Here is a 17,017-nt window from a genome sequence, read left to right on the forward strand (position 1 = left end):
AACGATGTTACTTGAACGTCGGATGCTGTGTCATTAATGTGGTTTTTGTTTTTGTTTTTTACACATAGTTTCAAGTTGCATGCACACTTTTCAAGCTTGTCAGGCTGTTCTCAAATTCTGATTAACAACCACCAACACACACACACACACACACACACACACACACACACACACACCTTTTGCTCCAACTAACAGAAATCGGACTTATACTTGAGACATCTCTACATTTGAGTCCCTTTAGACCAGTGATACCCAACCTGAAGACGCTCCAAAAATGAAAGATCTTAAGACAGTCCTCTGCTTTTTGCTTTGGATGCTTAATTTATTTGTTTTCAGATAAGACAATTTTACAGTAGACCATAGCAACTTATTGAGCAAAGATCCCCATGTTAAGAACTTGACCAGGACTAAAATACTGTGTGACCAAACGCACTGACACATCCATGCATTTTACTCTTTATAGGACATGTTTGGCTGATGTAATGAGAGTATACTGTTAGTTTCAGGTCTTCACATATTATCTCAATCGTAAGAAAAGATTTGAAATTAAGGTGTTTTTTGAAAGCTGACTTTATCGTTGTATTTCTGGTGGCTCAATACTGCAGTGGTTTATTCATTCGCTTCACAATGGAGAAGGATCCTGGGGAGGAGATACAAATCCCTCTGTGGTGATGTCAAGAAGTGCACCTGGCACCTACATAAATAAATCTATCAAATCAAACGTGCTGCCTGCTGTGGTGACCGATTGTCAATAAGGAAGTTGCTAAAAGTAGCATTACAAAAACTCCATGAAGACATCAATAAGTGTGAAAATCTTTATACTCTGTCCACCTGTTCAACATTTATTCATTTATTTTTATTCTTTGCTAAATATTTGCATGTTTCATTTTGTGAATAATGAGGCTGTTTCCTAGCATTTACCAACTGGCACCAGGGGACTCGTTTGGATTTATCGTCAGTCAAATTTCATAGCAGGCTGATGGAAAATAAACAAGTGTCCCATTTCTCTGCACCAGGGTTTCACAGCCTTTAAATTTAAAGTTGGCTTCAGAAAAAGGAGAAAAGCATGTTTTAGCTACCTTCTTTTGTTCCTTAAGATCCTTGTTTCTCTCTCCCTCCTGTCCTATGGTCATTTCTATTTCATGCCTTTGAAATTAAGTATAAAACAAAAAGAAGTCATGGCGTTATTATTAGAACACCACAGAGATTCCAGGAGAAACACTTCCCTCTCCTGAAACTATTCCCCAGTGTGAACCGACTCATCCCTCTAGGGTGTAGTAGGCTGTCCTGGAGTGAAGGTGTGGAGAGCGATGGGAGCTCTGCTCTGTATGTTTTACTATACAAATTCTTGACCACACAAATCCACCCCGCCCAATTATATAAGAATGAGAGAAAATTGAGAAGAGGCCCCAAAGTGGTGCAAGTTTCAAGTAAATGTCACAGAGTTTCTTTGTTTTTTGTTTTCAAAGTTACATTATGAATCCTGAAATGCTGAAGAAAGTACCAGAAATGGCTCATCTTTGCATTTTGAATCACTATTTTTTTGTTTTTCATGTTTGTAAACTTTTACAGTTGTAAACAGAAACTGTGATCTTTCCTTTACTTCAACTGCTGTAAGGGGCGATGCTCTGACCACTCAGCTGGTTTGTTATTATTAATTCATTTTTAATTATGTCATTTTCCAGAGGCCAGACACCAAACTACTCGATTATTTAAGAAGAAAAGAAATATATTTTAATGTTAGCCCTCAAGTTTGGAACCACAGGCCTACATTCATTCAATCTTCAGTTTTCTTCTGTGTTCACCGATTGCAACAGTTATCTGTGATGCCACAAAACGTCCTTCCTGTCATCAGTGCCTGTAATCACCCACCCAAACCTGCCCTGCAGTCAGTGTAGTGTAATCACGTTCGGTGTAGATTTGGAGGATTTTCTTCTCAGTCTGGACTCTTACATCTCGGGACACAAACTGTGTGACACTGTTGCTGCACAGTTTTGGTTTTGTTGCATCCGTGGGGAAATTCTCGTTGAAATAAAACATTCCTAATGTTCTGTTGGCCTCCTGCGTTTTCTTCTTTTGTGACTTATCATATGGCTCGAAAAGCACCTGAGGCTTGTTTATCTCCACGCTGGTACGAGGCATGTGATTGTGGACCTCGGGGCAGATGGCTGAAAAGTTCATCAGTGTGAAGTTTTCTTGAATCTCTCCACCGACGTTTAATTTCCTCAAGTAGAAAAAGCTGATAACTGCCCACAGCAAGGAGCAGGACCAGGTATGTGGTTTAATAAATATTAACTGGACACAGATTTTCTTCTAGTGAAGAACGATTCAAAGGAAATTGCTTTTCATGTGCACACAGGGACGCTGGATTAAACAGAGCTAAATTCTTGAGACAGCAGCTGCTCACTTGGAAGCTATGACTTTTTTTCTGACATACAAGGCCTTTACCGAAATCGAACTAAGAGGAAATAAAAGCATGAATAATTTTCTGAGTGTCAGCTATATATCGTAGGGTCGTGATGTTAAAATTCTTTATGTAATTCTTTGATCAAAATTTGTCTATCACACAGAGCTCATCTGTGTTATTTGGATTCTTACTGTGCTTAGTCTTGTTGTCAAATTCTTTTTACATCGAGGGCCTCATATGGCTCACTTTAATATTAAGTGGGCCAGATCAGTGAGCTTCCCCTTTCTTTCAGTGTTCTCTTAATCAATATTAAAATGAAGTGTGATTTCAAGAGTGCATCTCCGTTTTTGGTTTCCTCCTGTTGGCATCCATCCAGGATTTGATTTGTTTATTTAGTCTAAGTTGGCAGATGAGAGGAATTTCTTTGGTCAAGACCACCTCAGAAAAAGCTGGATGTAGTTTTCATGGATATATGTTTATACTAGCACAGTATTTGTATTATATCCAATGAACTCTCAGATATCACCTAAACACCTCTAAAAACAACATATTGTACTGGCTATGATACCAATGATACCTAAATATTTATTTTTCATCAATAAATAAGATGCAGTTTGATCTGATAATTATACCAAGTTCACCAGTGAAATGTATTAATTCTTGAATCTGTATGTTTGAACAAGCTTATTGTTTTAGCTGGCATCTATGGAGTTTGTTGTGAGCTTTGAGCTAAAGCTAAACCAAAACTAGCTGAACTGGATCTAATACTAAAACATTTCCTTTAACATTCCCAACTGAAGCATTTTAGTTGCCATCCAGACTATTTTATTTAGTGAGCATGTAATTGCTGCACATAGGCTAAAGGTGGCTTTTTTTGTTGTTGTCTTTTTAGCCATCACATTTAGTTATGTACAACTATCTCGAAAAATCAAAAGACTTATGGGACAGCCTTGGATTTTCTCAGGCAACAGGCCCGAGAAGGAGGGCCAAAAGAAAGTCACAGAGTGCAGAAATGCTATTGAGCATATTTAAAATGACTAATGTGATCTCGATTAACTGTTAATGTGAGATAGTTAACAAGGGTGCCTTATCCTTTCTTAAGTAGGATGCCAACCCTCTGTGAAGAAGAAAAAATACAACCTAACCATGTTTCCCCACCACTAACATGAACTCAACCAGAAATGAATAATTAATCATTTAGACCCAGACAGGCACAGGTGTTTTAAAGAACGGCATGTCCTTTGGGGTTGCTTGATGACTCTTTGATGTTTAAGCAATTATATACAAATATGTGTCAGAGTTTTATTTTTAGATTGCTGGAAGAGATAAAACCTCTAGAGGGGCTGCAGGGTCAGTGTAAAGATTTTAAGCTTTGATTCACTGATTCACAGTCCCAGAATAAAAAAAAAACAGAGGTGGGGGAAATTGGTATAACAGGCCATATTTCAAACTTTATGGCTCCCTCTTTCTGTTTCGGGACAGCGACAAGTGATCAAATGCTTCCTCGCTGGGTCTTTCCTTGGGTTTAGCTGTGCCTCAGGAATGTGCTGGCATGCTGGTGAAACAGTAGGGATTTATCTGTGGTGTCAGCCCCTATCTGGCCTGTTGATCCACAGTCCAGTGGACTGAAACAACCCCCCTCACGCTGACACTAAGGAGCAGGGGCCGATGGGACTGCAGCGTCATAGTAGGATCACGAGAGGGGGACAGAGAGGGTGCAGCACATCCACCGAGCTCACAGGGGCTAAGGAATTTTTTTTTTTTTAAAAGGAAAGATTTTAAAATGATTCTTGATTAAACTTAAATTACTGCAAATACACTAAAGTACTCGCCTTCTTATGGAGAAAACTCTTATGTGTGATCTGAACATTGACTTTTTGTTGACCCTTCTGCCTGTGGAACAAAGCATTAGGAATTCACTCATCAAATTTTGGCCCATTGACAAACTGAGCTGGCAAACATACAGCCTCACATGAGCTTAGATTTGACATCGAAGCATGAACGTTTCTCCCCACAAATGTGCTGTAGATCGTATGTATGAATATATAGAATAAATATAAGAATATGCGAATCCCAGTAAATATGATATTTCTGCCTCCTTTGATAAATATTTCAAGAAATAGACGATGAAATAATCAGTACATATACTGCAAATACTTGAATGAATATCTGAATGAACATTTTATTACCAGTAGGGGGCTTAGAGAGTGTTTAGTATTTAGTTTATTCCAAATTATAATAGAGTGTTATACCCTGATTCCCACTATAATTAGACAGGCCAGCTGAAGGCAGCAAGTCCATTGGTAATGGAGCTATAATATTGACTGGATGCCAGTATCCTAAATAGTTTAAGGCAGAGCTGAGAAGGTCTCACCTCATGATGGCATTATATAATCCTGACAACACAATCAGGGTTTAATTAGTGCAAATAAGCTTCACTTGATCTGCTTGGAGGGTATCTGAAGAGTGGGTGGGCCGTGTGAACGTATTTTCAACGTATTTTCTCCCACCAACGAGGGATGATCCCACCCACACCCTCCCCTGCTCACATGACTGTGATTACAGCAGAGGAGGAGTGTGGTGGGACAGAGAGAGTGAGAGATGGTGAGCACCATGAATGACACTTTTCAGCTTCAGCTGCACGGATCACATCCAGGAGTCCAACTTACCTTTTAGTGTCGGCTGAGGGACATCCACTTTTCTGGGGTAAATGAACTTAAGAATATATGACATGCTGTGGAAAGTTGGTCGTAGGTTTCATGATTGAAACGTGTTCTTGTTTGAAAAGTTGTTTCTCTGAAACCAAGACTGCTGCAATTATAAAAAAAAAAAGTCGTCTTTAGCTCAAGATTTTAATCGCGAGAGTAATAAAAGGCTTTAAATGACTTTTAAAGTACCAAACAAAAAGCCCTCAAAAGGTGCAATGCTTCATTTCATGTATAAGAGTTCTACTTATTCAATCATCAGTGCGCGTATGCTGAGAAGTCATGAGTGCACCAGACGGCACAGAGGCATGTGGTGAATTGTGTGAATTGTATGGGCTCATGCAGCTGACATCCTGACCTTGAGTGTAACAGATGCTTTTGCAACATCACAACACAAAGTGTAGCTCTTTGAGTTTGTTTCTTCAGGCAAGGACAAAACTTAATCTGACTTCAGGGATAGAATTCAGCTCTTAACTCTGAAATGTTCATTTTTGTGAAACATTTGACCCGTTTGTAGCTCCTGCGGTGGATGATGAACTCTCCAGGGTGTAACCTGCCTGTTGCTCTATGATAGCTGAAAAATATGCTCCAGCTCTCCCATGGCCCTCAACTGGATCAGCAGTTGAGAAAATCAGTGAATGGATGGATTTCAATAGTTATTGAAGTTATTATTTTTTTTATGAATTTCACTCTCTCACTCCTTTTTTTCTTGACTTTAAAATAATAACACATTCAACCATTGGATGCATAAATGGTTTGCATACATGTTGTTAAGAAAGAAGTTTTTCAAAAGACTCTATCTAGGCCTGTGAGAAAGTACATACATCTCATCCCTGTGACTTTATCCTCTCACATTATTTGCTTCAGTTCGCTGAGATTTGTGGGCTCCCTTGAAAGTCTTACCACAGCCTTTCAGTCAGATGAGGTTCTGACTTTGACCTGGTCATTACAACACCTTGGCTCTTTTGGCATTCTGTTGTAGATTTCCTGCTTAGCTTAGGATCACTGTCCCGTTGCATGATCCCATTTCAGCCGAGCTTTAGCTGTCGGACAGATGGCCTCAGATTTGACTGTAAGATATTTTTGCATACAGAAGAGTTCATGTTGCATGGCTGCAAGGTGCACAGGCCCTGTGGCTGCAAAACAAATCCAAATCCTTACACTCCCACCACCGTGCTTGGTAGCTGGTATCAGGTGTTAGTGCTAACATGCTGTTTTTTCAACAAACATCTCCACTTAGATTGAGCTATAAATGGTCATCACTTATTATTTATTATTATGCCAGAACATGTGGTTATAGTCACCTGTTCATGTGTTATGTGACTGTCGCCCTTCATGTTAGACCTCAGTGCAAACAGTGGGGTCTCAGATTCTGAGTGTTTTGAATGTTTCTGTACTCTTAATTGCAGGAATGCGGGTGTTACACTGGTCCATGCTGGGAGTGACCATTCTGCTGCTGATGTGCGAGATCGCCATCAGTCAGCTGTGTAAGTCTCTCATCACCCTGGTGGATGGTTTCCACACGCTCTTCATCCTCATGCACCTGGCTCTTCCTCTTCCTCAGACTGCAAGCACAATTAAAACATCGCTCTCCGCTTTGGAGCCCTCTACTTCTCCACATGCTTCCTCCATTGAACCTCCAGCTGGTAGCCAGACAGTCACTGCTCAGCCTAACCATGAGACACCATCAGTGGTCAACCCTCATCAGCCCTTCTCCCCAAAGATTTCCCCTGCAGCTCTAAACTGCGGTCTGTCTTACCACAACAGCAGGGTTCAGGTTGTGAGGGTTTTCATTTCTACCCTCCTACTGGTCTCCTTATGTATTTCATACTCCATGGAAATTATCCACTTTTTCCTGAAGCCACACCCAGTGCATCAACCCCAGCTGCTTGTGGTGGTTGGAGTAGTCAGCACGCTCTATAAGATGCTTGTGTTCGGGCTGAGCTGTGATCTTCTGCGACATAAGAAGACCGGGGTGGGCGAGGAAGAGACTGGATCTCACCTACTAGTTAACCAAAAAGGTAACACACAAAAAAATAATGAAAGAAGGTAAAGGGCTAATTTATTTACCTGCACACAACTCTTCGGCTCATTGTACCATCAGGGATGGTAAGCATTGATCCAATCCTGCAGATTTACAGCTTCAAACCGCAGACCTGAGATCTGTTTTTTTAGTCACTCTTGTTTTTTCTTATATTCTTTTCTTATATATTTTACACTCACATACATATTAATATCTGTACTCTGCTGCAAGCACAGACGCCCTGCCCACTTGCTGCTGATTTAAAGGTATTAAAGCATTAAAGAGCTAAAACAGCTTGTTTCATGCAGAAGATGAACTGAGCTGCTGCCAAGTTTCAATATAAGAGGAATAAAGATTATTTTGATCTGTGAATCATGCAAAGATACTTCAGTAGACTTCTAGAATGAGAATCACACAAGAGGAATGAAATGATTAGACGGTATAATAAACATAAAGCTACAGCCAGCATGTATTGGCTTAAAATGATGAAGAAATAAGGGGTTGGACATGGCTAAGTTCCCATTCACACTAAATGTGGCTGCTTACAAATGACACAGTAGATTACAACACATTTCACTTTACTTCAGCAGATAAAGAGATATATTGGTGCACCCTTGGTTGCTAGAATTAGTTGTATTTGTAACATCTTGGTAAGGCTGCCACAATAGTTGATTTTCAAAAATAATTATCAATTTATAGAAGAGTAGAAAGCTTTTTTTTAATGGCTAGATTAGGCCAAGTGCATGTAGACGTTGGGAATGGATTATTAGCTATGTACTCTAATGTAGCTATGCAGTGTATATTCAGCTGTAAGGAAGATCAAATGGTGTCCATGTTTGCTTTTCATTCCTGTGTTCCACTCCCACAGTCTTGGCTGAGGAGCAATCCATGGGCCAAGAGGAATTCGAAGACACGAGTGTATCAAAAGTTGAGTCTGCTATGCACGATATGCTCCACAGCAAGGCGCTCGTCCTCTGCAATCCGGTAACCTCCAGCATCCCTGACACTGACGCCCAAAGTCAGCAACAACAGCCAGAAGTTCACCCGCCTGGATTTAAAGTAGCGAGCAGTGCTGAAGATTCGAAGGCTTGTAAGGGTCAGAGTGATTTCACAGAGAATCCTGAACACAACACCTGCACGGGACATCATGGTAACACTTCAGCTCTGTAGACTGTCCACTTTTTTTCTGTTCAGGTTCCTGTGTTTTAGCCCAAACAACAGTTTCAAAGCATGTGTTTTGCTCTTTGCTCTTATTTCAGAGAGTCAAAATGCGTCTAAAACCTCTGACGTCTGCAAGTCATTACCTCATACTGAGAATCCGGTTCCAACCAACCGCTGGCCCATCAGACTCCTGTCATTGATCTTTGTCACTCAGGGAGTTTTTACGTCTCTTCTGGGCCTGATCAACAGTCTGGTGATGCTACTGATCCTCCCGGAGGTCATCGACAGCTCTGGTGCCTGCTGCCTCCTGGTTTACCTGGATCCTGGCCTCTCTCTGCTGGCTGTCATTACGCTGATTGCCACCTCTGCACCGCAGGTCACGCTCTGTGTGTTTATGTCATGCTAAACTACACACTTAAAGTTGTAATCATTTGAAAGGTCTGGAGACAGGCCTCTAGTCTGCATCCAGAATAGATAAGATAAGATAAGATAAGATAAGATAACCTTTATTAGTCCCACACGTGGGAAATTTGTTTTGTCACAGCAGGAAGTGGACAGTGCAAAAGTTATGACGCAAAAATTAGAATACAATAAGAATAAATACAGTACACAGCTGTACAGAATAGAATAAAATAATATACTATATACAGTAGAATAAAATAGAATAAAAATATACAATAAGATAAAAATAGAATACGAATGCTATATACAACTGAGTAAAAATACAACGATGCCAGAAAAGATTATTGCACTTAGTGTTATTGCACATGTGTGGATGTGTGTGTTTGTTCAGTTAAAGTCTTTGTTGTGGAGTCTGACAGCAGTGGGGAGGAAAGACCTGCGAAATCTCTCCGTCCCACACCGTGGGTGCCGCAGTCTCCCACTGAAGGAGCTGCTCAGTGCTGTCACAGTCTGCTGCATGGGGTGGGAGACGTTGTCCAACAGGGATGACAGCTTAGCCGCCGTTCTCCTGTCACTCACCACCTCCACTGGGTCCAGAGGGCATCCTAGAACAGAGCTGGCATGACAGATGAGTTCATCTCAAGCAGAGTATCTTTCTATAATCTACTTAGTTAACTGGCAGCAGAGCAACTGATTTTACAAATAAAATTATATTGCAGGAAAACTATGAAGAGGTTAAACACGTAATGCGGACTGAAAACAACACAACTGTAAATCCACACTATGAGAGTGTGTGAGAGGAAAAGCAGTGTACAGTAGTTTATTATTAAAAGTACAGTTAGAATATGCTTGTGCTTTAAGCACTTTGGTAAGTAAGACAGGTATAGACTTAGTGCATTAGTAAGTTTTAGCCAATTTGAAGTCAGGAAGGAAATAATGCAGTTATGGACAAGAGATTCTGGTGGATTAAAATCAAGTATTTGAATAAATTAATGTGTAAAATACAGTTTTTCACATTAAATTGGTGGTTTAAATGTCTGCAAGCAAGTCAGGAATAGATATAAAAACATAATTCAAATGTAGGCTTAATAAATTCGATATAAGGTCAGCAGACGCAAATAGTTGCTCTGTTTGAGAGTCAGATATTCTGGTTTATAGAACAATAAAATTGGTTGCAGCCAACAGGGGAAAAAAACTACATTTGTATCTAAGAGTCTTTATTGATTTTCAGTTTTACTGATTTTTCTTTACTGCTTTTCATCAGAAAAAACTCCACTTTAGGTGCTTTTTTTGTGAAAAAACAAACACAAATAAACAAAAACAAACTTTAGACCATCCTAGTTCTCTGTGCAAAAGTCTGACTGAATGTCTATTATTGACATTTGTATCCATTTTCTTTATGTGCCATATCCATGTATATGTATGAATATATATACATGTATGTATATATATTTTGATAGAGGGCAGTCCACAGGATTTACAATAAGGTTATATATGATATATATAATAATATTATAGGTTTGCAGCTATTTCCCTTTTCCATATTCTCTGACAACACTTCAAATGCTGCCAATCACTTTCTGGCACTTCCAAAGTGTGTTTCGTAGTACAGGCCTCTGTTTTCACTCTTGCTTCCCTCTGTAGTTGTACAGGTATGGGCTGCTGCTACAACAGGCCACACCACCACATATTTGCGTTACTGATCTTGGGCGGAGGATTGCATGCTTGCCTGGAGTGCAGGCTGTGCACGACCTCCACGTCTGGCAGTTAACTGAATCCCTCATTGTGGCCTCTGTTCATCTGCACTGCTACACGGGATTTCCAGCACACAGGTGAGACGAATAGGTTTCTGTTCTTCGGTGGTGTTCTGACAGTCAGCACTGAGTATTTAGTTGGGAATGTACTTAAAGAGGAGCTGTTGTGCACATATCTAACTAAACGTTTTTATTCTAGCATTCTATTTCCATTCTATGTTAAATAAGGATCCTTTTCTAACTTTGCATAATGCAAGGTTACTCTAATAGAGTCAAAGAATAATAACATGGTGGTCAAAATGTGACCACCAGTCTCACTTTAACTGTCACTGCTGAGTGGCTATCATAAATATGATCTGTCTAAATTCAAAATGCGACATTTTATTGATGCAGGTTCATTTCACATGTATGCAGGTGTGCTGAAATGATGTCTGGAGTCACTAAAGTGCTGCGAAGTGCAGGTGTGAGCTGCTGCACTGTTCAACCAGAGTTTGATTCCACCTCGTTAGGCAGCGAGGACGGAGCTTCTCCTGTTATCCACAGAGAGGACCCCTCACCACCACCTCCCCTGGCGTGCAGTCTTTCCTGCGGAAAGGCCTGTGCCAGGAGTATGTGCTGTTCTCCTCCAGAGGAGGCGATCCAGAGCCTCCTGGCGCCACCGAGTGGAGAAACAAAGGAAGAGCCTCAGACTTTGATCATTGAGAACACTTTTCTCTGACAATAACCAAAGAATAACCACGGAGGAAAGAAATTAATCATCACATTCATTTCATGACGGAGAGGGGAAGATGGTGAAATGTGAGGAAATAAAATGACCCGAATAAGCTCAATATCAGTCTCGAGTTTTGTGGTGCTACTCCAAGAAATTTTATGCAGTGTGTAGTAAAATGGTTTCGATTTTTTTTGTAATCCCCTATGTCGCCATACTTGTGCCTGAAAACTCTGTTAGTGTTTCCAAGTTGTACAATAAAACAAATCTTCATTCTAATATGTTCTGTTTTTTTTAAAACAGGAGTAAGAAGTAATAAAAATGATTCACTGCTCCAGATTGTTCACTCCAAATATCATTCTACGATTAAAATTTGGCTACAGCTATAACTCATCGTGAAATGCTATATTTGCAACATTACACGAGTTTGATACTGTGTGGAAAAGTTGGAGTTAATCTAAAATACAATAACAAACATTTATGGGTAAATTTCCTGTAAGTGTAAACCATGTGAGTCCTTCTTATCCCTGCTAAACATCTTTGTGATCTTGAAAAATATCTTGTGTTTAAGTCAAAGTCCCATGAAGCAAGAAGAGAAGAGCAGGAGGTGAGTTCAGCTATGTGTGAGATGTGCCTGAGATGCCTCTAAAAACCGTTTACAGCTGTTAAAACCGCTTTACATCATCTGATCAATAGGCTTTATGCATTTCTCATTTTTAGTCTTTTATTTATAATTTGAATGCTATATAATAATATTTCTATTCAGCACAACACACCCAAAGGCAATACAGCCATAATCAGCGGTCGGCTGTTTGGATTCTGTTGTAGCGGTGATGATGCAGCTTACCTTTGAGAAATCCGTGTCTCCTCCTTTATATTTTCAGACAGCCAATCAAAGCACGTCTGCTTTGCATAACAGCGCAGACTTGATTACATGTCTTTTCTTCAGTGATTTATTCGCACAAGAAAGATTAGATTATCTGTCTTACAGTAGACGGTCGTTTTTGTGACCTATCTTTGATTAAAGCACGCTTAAAACAGTCACTGTATGTAGCACCGTGAGTCAGATGAGTATTAAAGGTATGGGGTATTTATACGCGTAAAGAGGATGTCAGTAAGTGCCCGGATGAGCCTCGGTGGTCCGGGGTGCAGGCTTCAAACCTGTAGCTGCTTAGCGGCAGAGTGGTTCAATTCCACCTTTCGGGCGTAACGGCGAAGAACAGTTTTGAAATGATGATTAATTGAGCGATTAATGATTTGTGTTGTATAAACACTTAAAAACGCATTGTGCCACTTCCTGTCAACCTTCGTCATTGCTCTCCAAAATAAAAGTTCACGTTTACGGACTCCTATATATCAGTATCAAAATAATATCTGAACTCTTCAATGCAGGAGATGGTAATGGTCCTCCAAACCATGAGCACTTTAAACAGAAGGGTTTCACAAACAAAGCCCTACCTGTACACCGTCTCCACTCCGTCTTGTGACAGATAGACACATCTGCAACTGTTAAAACACATATATGTAAAAAAAAAGATTGTTTATATATTTTTATTTCTTTTTAAGTAAACTTCCTGCAGAGTTCAATGAACTACAATCCCTGCTATGGAGAGATTATCGTCTCTTGTTGAATCTCTTCTACTACTGATTTAGGTTCTCTTTAAGGATTTCTTTTCTTCTTTAAGCTTCTCTCTCCAGTAATTCATTCTATTTATCTGCACGCTAAGTGTGCAATGAAGTCTGATTAACTGACTAAAAGACAAAAACACCTTGACGTTAGGGTTTAAAAAACAGATTTCTTGTACATTTATTAAGTGTAATGCTGCTTATAAGTAATGAAGGATTTTAAGAATACTTCTACCGAATAATGAACAAAACACAGCGCTTAGATTCTTAAAGGAAGCTTTTGATGCAAAAAGATGAAAGAAACACAAACATAACACGTTTATATATATGTTGAGTATTTTACAAGAACGCGTCTTTCGTTTGTTCTGGTCTAAAGTACATTTTTATTTTCTGCCCGTGGGTGCACATCCGGTTTGCCCGGAAAAAGCGACAGAGTGACGTCTTCTCTCGGCCAATCATATGTGACGCTGTTTGCTCTTCGCGGAAGTTGCGGCCAGTAGCGGAGGATTCACGATGCCCTTGCTGGCTTGATGTTGAGAAAACGTGGATTAAAATCTCCATTGTTGTTTGACGGCGTTGCTTTTTCTAATTACGCGGTGAGACCTTTTAATGGTGCTGGTACAGACACTTATGGAGGGCTTGTTTCATTAAATAAGCCGGTGTGTACCTGTGTTGTTGGCCTGCATTGGTTAACGATCAGCTAATATCATCAAACTTATTCTGTTTCTGTATCCCAGTAGTTATTTATCAAAAGAAATAAACGATTCAGAAAAATGTTCAGCTTGTAATTACATAAGGCATTTCTGGGAACTGAAAAAAATACTTTCTGAGTCTTCATCGCAGTTCTCGCTTCATTGTTTTAAGAATGCAACCTGTCACAGAAAAATCAGGAAGTTTTTCCTCTTTTATTTCTGCACCAGAATATTTTCTGTATGTATTAAAGCTGTAACACCTGCAAACACTGGAACACTGTTGATTTTTTTGATTGGTCAATACAAGCAACACTAAGTTTTGTTCTTTCATCCCTCTGTGTTGCAGATTTGACTGTCAAAAGCAAAAATGCCTCTTCTGAAGTACTCCCCTAAAGTGTGGGAGGCCCTTAAAATGAAACAGGGCATCTATGCTCGTCTCCCGAAGCACTACCTCAAGTCACTTGAACAGAAGGAACCCACACCTGTCCACTGGAGGCCTCTAGGAGTCCAGTACCGAGCCAACCCCAACACGGGGCTGAAGGAACGGGTGCAGGATGTCCCAGTCCCAATCTACTACCCTCCAGAGTCCCAGGACGGCCTGTGGGGAGGAGAGGGCTGGATATCGGGCTACAGATATGCCAACAATGACAAAGTTAGTCTGTAGAAGAATAGGTTTTTTTTTGTCTTTTTCGTGCTGCTGTTGTGTTCTTTTGATTTCCTCTTTTGATAATTTCCTATAAGAATATTATATTATATAAAATGCTTGTATGAAAGCAGGGGGCAGCTTCTGAAGAACAGAGCATTAGAAGTTGTATTCCTGAGTTTGCTCCATTTGATTTGCATCAAGCCATTGTGTCTTTACAGAGAACCATTCACAAAAGTAAAGTAATCTTGAAAATATGAATTGGGTGAAAATGAAAAGCTTTACTGCTGCTTAGTAAAAATGGCAAAGCGCTGTATTGCTAAAGAAGAACATCACCTGCTGTATTATTGGCTGTGAAAGTTCAGCGTTTATATCTATTAATCTGAGAGAAAAATTCTACATGATCAGTATCAGGATTTATAACAGCTGATAAATGAAAGTCAGAAAAGTAAAGATGATGGGAGAAATGTCCTTCAGCTATATTATGAGTGCTGATGTTTTGTAGTTTGTCCAATAGAGGACACTCTGCAGCTTCCTTGTTGGCAACATGGGTTTGGAGCACCACAAATACAACAACCAGCAGATCCAAGCAAGGTTGGGGAAAGTGTAAACAACTGAAAAAAGTTCAAAATTCTGCCTCAAAAGGAAATCACTAAATCGCTCACAGGCCCGTGTGAGCCTACAAACCACCTCCTCCACCTGCACATATATCTCTGTTTGACAGGTGAGAGATGATGTGAAAAATAGGTGAGGCGCCTCTTCACCATAGTTCTGTAGTAGAACGCCACCTGAACCAAAAGAGGAAACATCTCCTTACAAATAATGATAATAATAATGACGATAATAATTCCTTATTTGAATCATACCGAGACAGATTTATGTGCCAGCTCCTCTTTCAGGTCACACGAGGCTTTTGTCTTGATCAGAACCACTATTTCTTCTTTAAGAGCAAGTCTGTGAGGAGTTTGTTTTTCTCCACGAGCTGTGGGATGAACTCTGACTGCTGCTGTCTTGCAGTAGTAGTTTAATAGAGTGGAGCTACAGGTCATTTGATAATGACAGACTCATTGGAGAAGCAGCTGATTATTTTCAGTGATATATTTGACTATTGCCAATGAGAATACTTGTGGTGAACCACCTCATGTGATATTATGTGATATATTTATTATTTAACCTGAGAAAATTTAAAAAGTGCTCGTTTTACTTACTCAAATGTATTTTTTCGTGTGTGTGTTTTGAAATAGTTTAAAAGTTGTCTAAACTGTCTTTGTTTAGATGTCCACTCGTCTGAGGAAAACTTGGAAACCACAAGTGTTCAAGAGAGAACTTTACAGCGAGATCCTTGACCACATGTTCACCATCCCAGTCACAGCTCGCACTCTGGACCTCATCGATGCTGCTTACGGCTTCGACTATTATATCCTCAAAGTAAGAGAAAACTACTCCGGTTCAACACGAACTTTTTCTTATTGTGTTTTCCATGTGTCTCTAACTAATGACTGGTTGTAGACACCAAAGGAGGACCTCAACTCCAAACTGGGGATGGACCTGAAGAGGGCAATGCTGCTTCGTTTAGCACGCAAAAACACAGAGCTTTACCCTAATGACCCCATTAAACGAGAAAAAGTTTACGAGAAATACAAGGTATGTCCAATATGTCTGAGTCAACCGAGGACCCGGTGAGTAAAGTCATCAAAGGAAAAAATAAATAAATAATACTCCCACTTTTTTCTCTGTGAGCAGCAGTTTGAGATCCCAGAAGAAGTGGTAGAGTGGGCTGGTCTAAGTCTGGAGGAGGCTGTGGAGAAACAGCGGCAGCTGGAGCACAAAGTAATGAGTCATTTAAGTTTTAAGTTGGTGTGTCTAGAGTGAGTTATGTGTCGGTATGTGACATTACATTTACAGAAAAAGGTTGTGAGAAAAGGGAAACCCTGCAGGAGGAAGACTGTTTCCTATTTATCCACAGGCCTCTTTACTGATGGATTTGAACCCTTAGTTTTTCCTATTAAAACCACAGTGTTGCTTCCAGGACCATTTGAGATGAAAGCTGACAATGTTATTCTTTGTTTTATATTAAAATGAGCTGTAACATTTAAAGGTCATGAGATACATCTTTTGATAAATCTCTCTTAAGCTACATTTGAAGCATTTTTTGACATTTTTAAGTTATTCATCTATGTTGCAGTAATAAATTAAAAGAAAGGCCTACACATGAGACCAACATGTTTAGTTGTCTTTATATTCTTGTCCTTCAGGAACCTGAACCTCTGTTTAAGGTCTGTGTGGATAAGCTGGTGGAGGAGCTGCACATGAAGAAACTGTTGGAGCCACACGTCATAGAGAAGAAGTGATATCTTGAACCATTTGTGTAACTGGAAAAAATTATTAGGTTGAACTGTGAAGCTTCTCTGGATCTGGTGGAGAGTTTGAATCCCCACATCCTTGTTTCTGAATGCAACCGAGAAGAGCGCAAAGGTGAAAGTGACAGAAGAAACTAAGCCATGTTGGTTTAATACTTATTTATCCTATTTCACTTATGGATTATTCCTCTTTGCATTTAACAGCCTTGCATAAGGAAGTTCAGGAATTAAGGGAAAAACCTCCAATGGTGTAAATATTCCCTGAGCAGCTCTGACATGAGGCACATGTATAGAAAATAAAAGATTCCTTTTCTCTTAAAACTTGATTCTGTTTGTTTGTTTTGTAAAGAATATTTAATGAGTTTCTTTTTTAAATAACTTCAATTTGAAAACACAATTATCAAACCATATAATATATGTTTATATGTACCTTTTCCTTCAGTTAACATGGTGTTAAGGTGTTACTTATCCACAGATGTCACTGTACATTGTCCACACTGAAATACATCCACCTGTGCTGATATCGACATGGCTG

At 39.7% G+C, this 17,017-nt stretch overlaps 2 protein-coding genes across 3 annotated transcripts; both read left to right on the forward strand.

Annotated features, from left to right (window-relative positions):
- The first annotated feature begins 4,982 nt into the window (after nucleotides 1-4,982).
- Nucleotides 4,983-11,440, forward strand: LOC113037005 (zinc homeostasis factor 1). The gene is made up of 6 exons (XM_026193697.1): nucleotides 4,983-5,113; nucleotides 6,522-7,133; nucleotides 8,004-8,285; nucleotides 8,395-8,672; nucleotides 10,343-10,530; nucleotides 10,867-11,440. Exons 2-6 carry the CDS (start codon nucleotides 6,524-6,526, stop codon nucleotides 11,168-11,170), a joined length of 1,662 nt encoding a protein of 553 aa, XP_026049482.1. The 5' UTR covers nucleotides 4,983-5,113; nucleotides 6,522-6,523; the 3' UTR covers nucleotides 11,171-11,440.
- Nucleotides 11,441-13,239: 1,799 nt separating this feature from the next.
- mrpl28 (mitochondrial ribosomal protein L28) lies at nucleotides 13,240-16,803 on the forward strand. 2 transcript variants are annotated; one of them, XM_026193457.1, is made up of 6 exons: nucleotides 13,240-13,383; nucleotides 13,826-14,131; nucleotides 15,398-15,550; nucleotides 15,632-15,766; nucleotides 15,866-15,952; nucleotides 16,378-16,803. In XM_026193457.1, exons 2-6 carry the CDS (start codon nucleotides 13,847-13,849, stop codon nucleotides 16,471-16,473), a joined length of 756 nt encoding a protein of 251 aa, XP_026049242.1. In that variant the 5' UTR covers nucleotides 13,240-13,383; nucleotides 13,826-13,846; the 3' UTR covers nucleotides 16,474-16,803. The 2 variants fall into 2 exon arrangements, with proteins under 2 accessions (XP_026049242.1, XP_026049243.1); XM_026193458.1 differs by lacking the exon at nucleotides 13,240-13,383 and adding an exon at nucleotides 13,395-13,446.
- The last annotated feature ends 214 nt before the right edge of the window (nucleotides 16,804-17,017 follow it).

The sequence above is a fragment of the Astatotilapia calliptera genome, chromosome 14 (genome assembly GCF_900246225.1).
Source record: "Astatotilapia calliptera chromosome 14, fAstCal1.2, whole genome shotgun sequence".
In the NCBI taxonomy this organism is placed as follows: Eukaryota; Metazoa; Chordata; class Actinopteri; order Cichliformes; family Cichlidae; genus Astatotilapia; species Astatotilapia calliptera.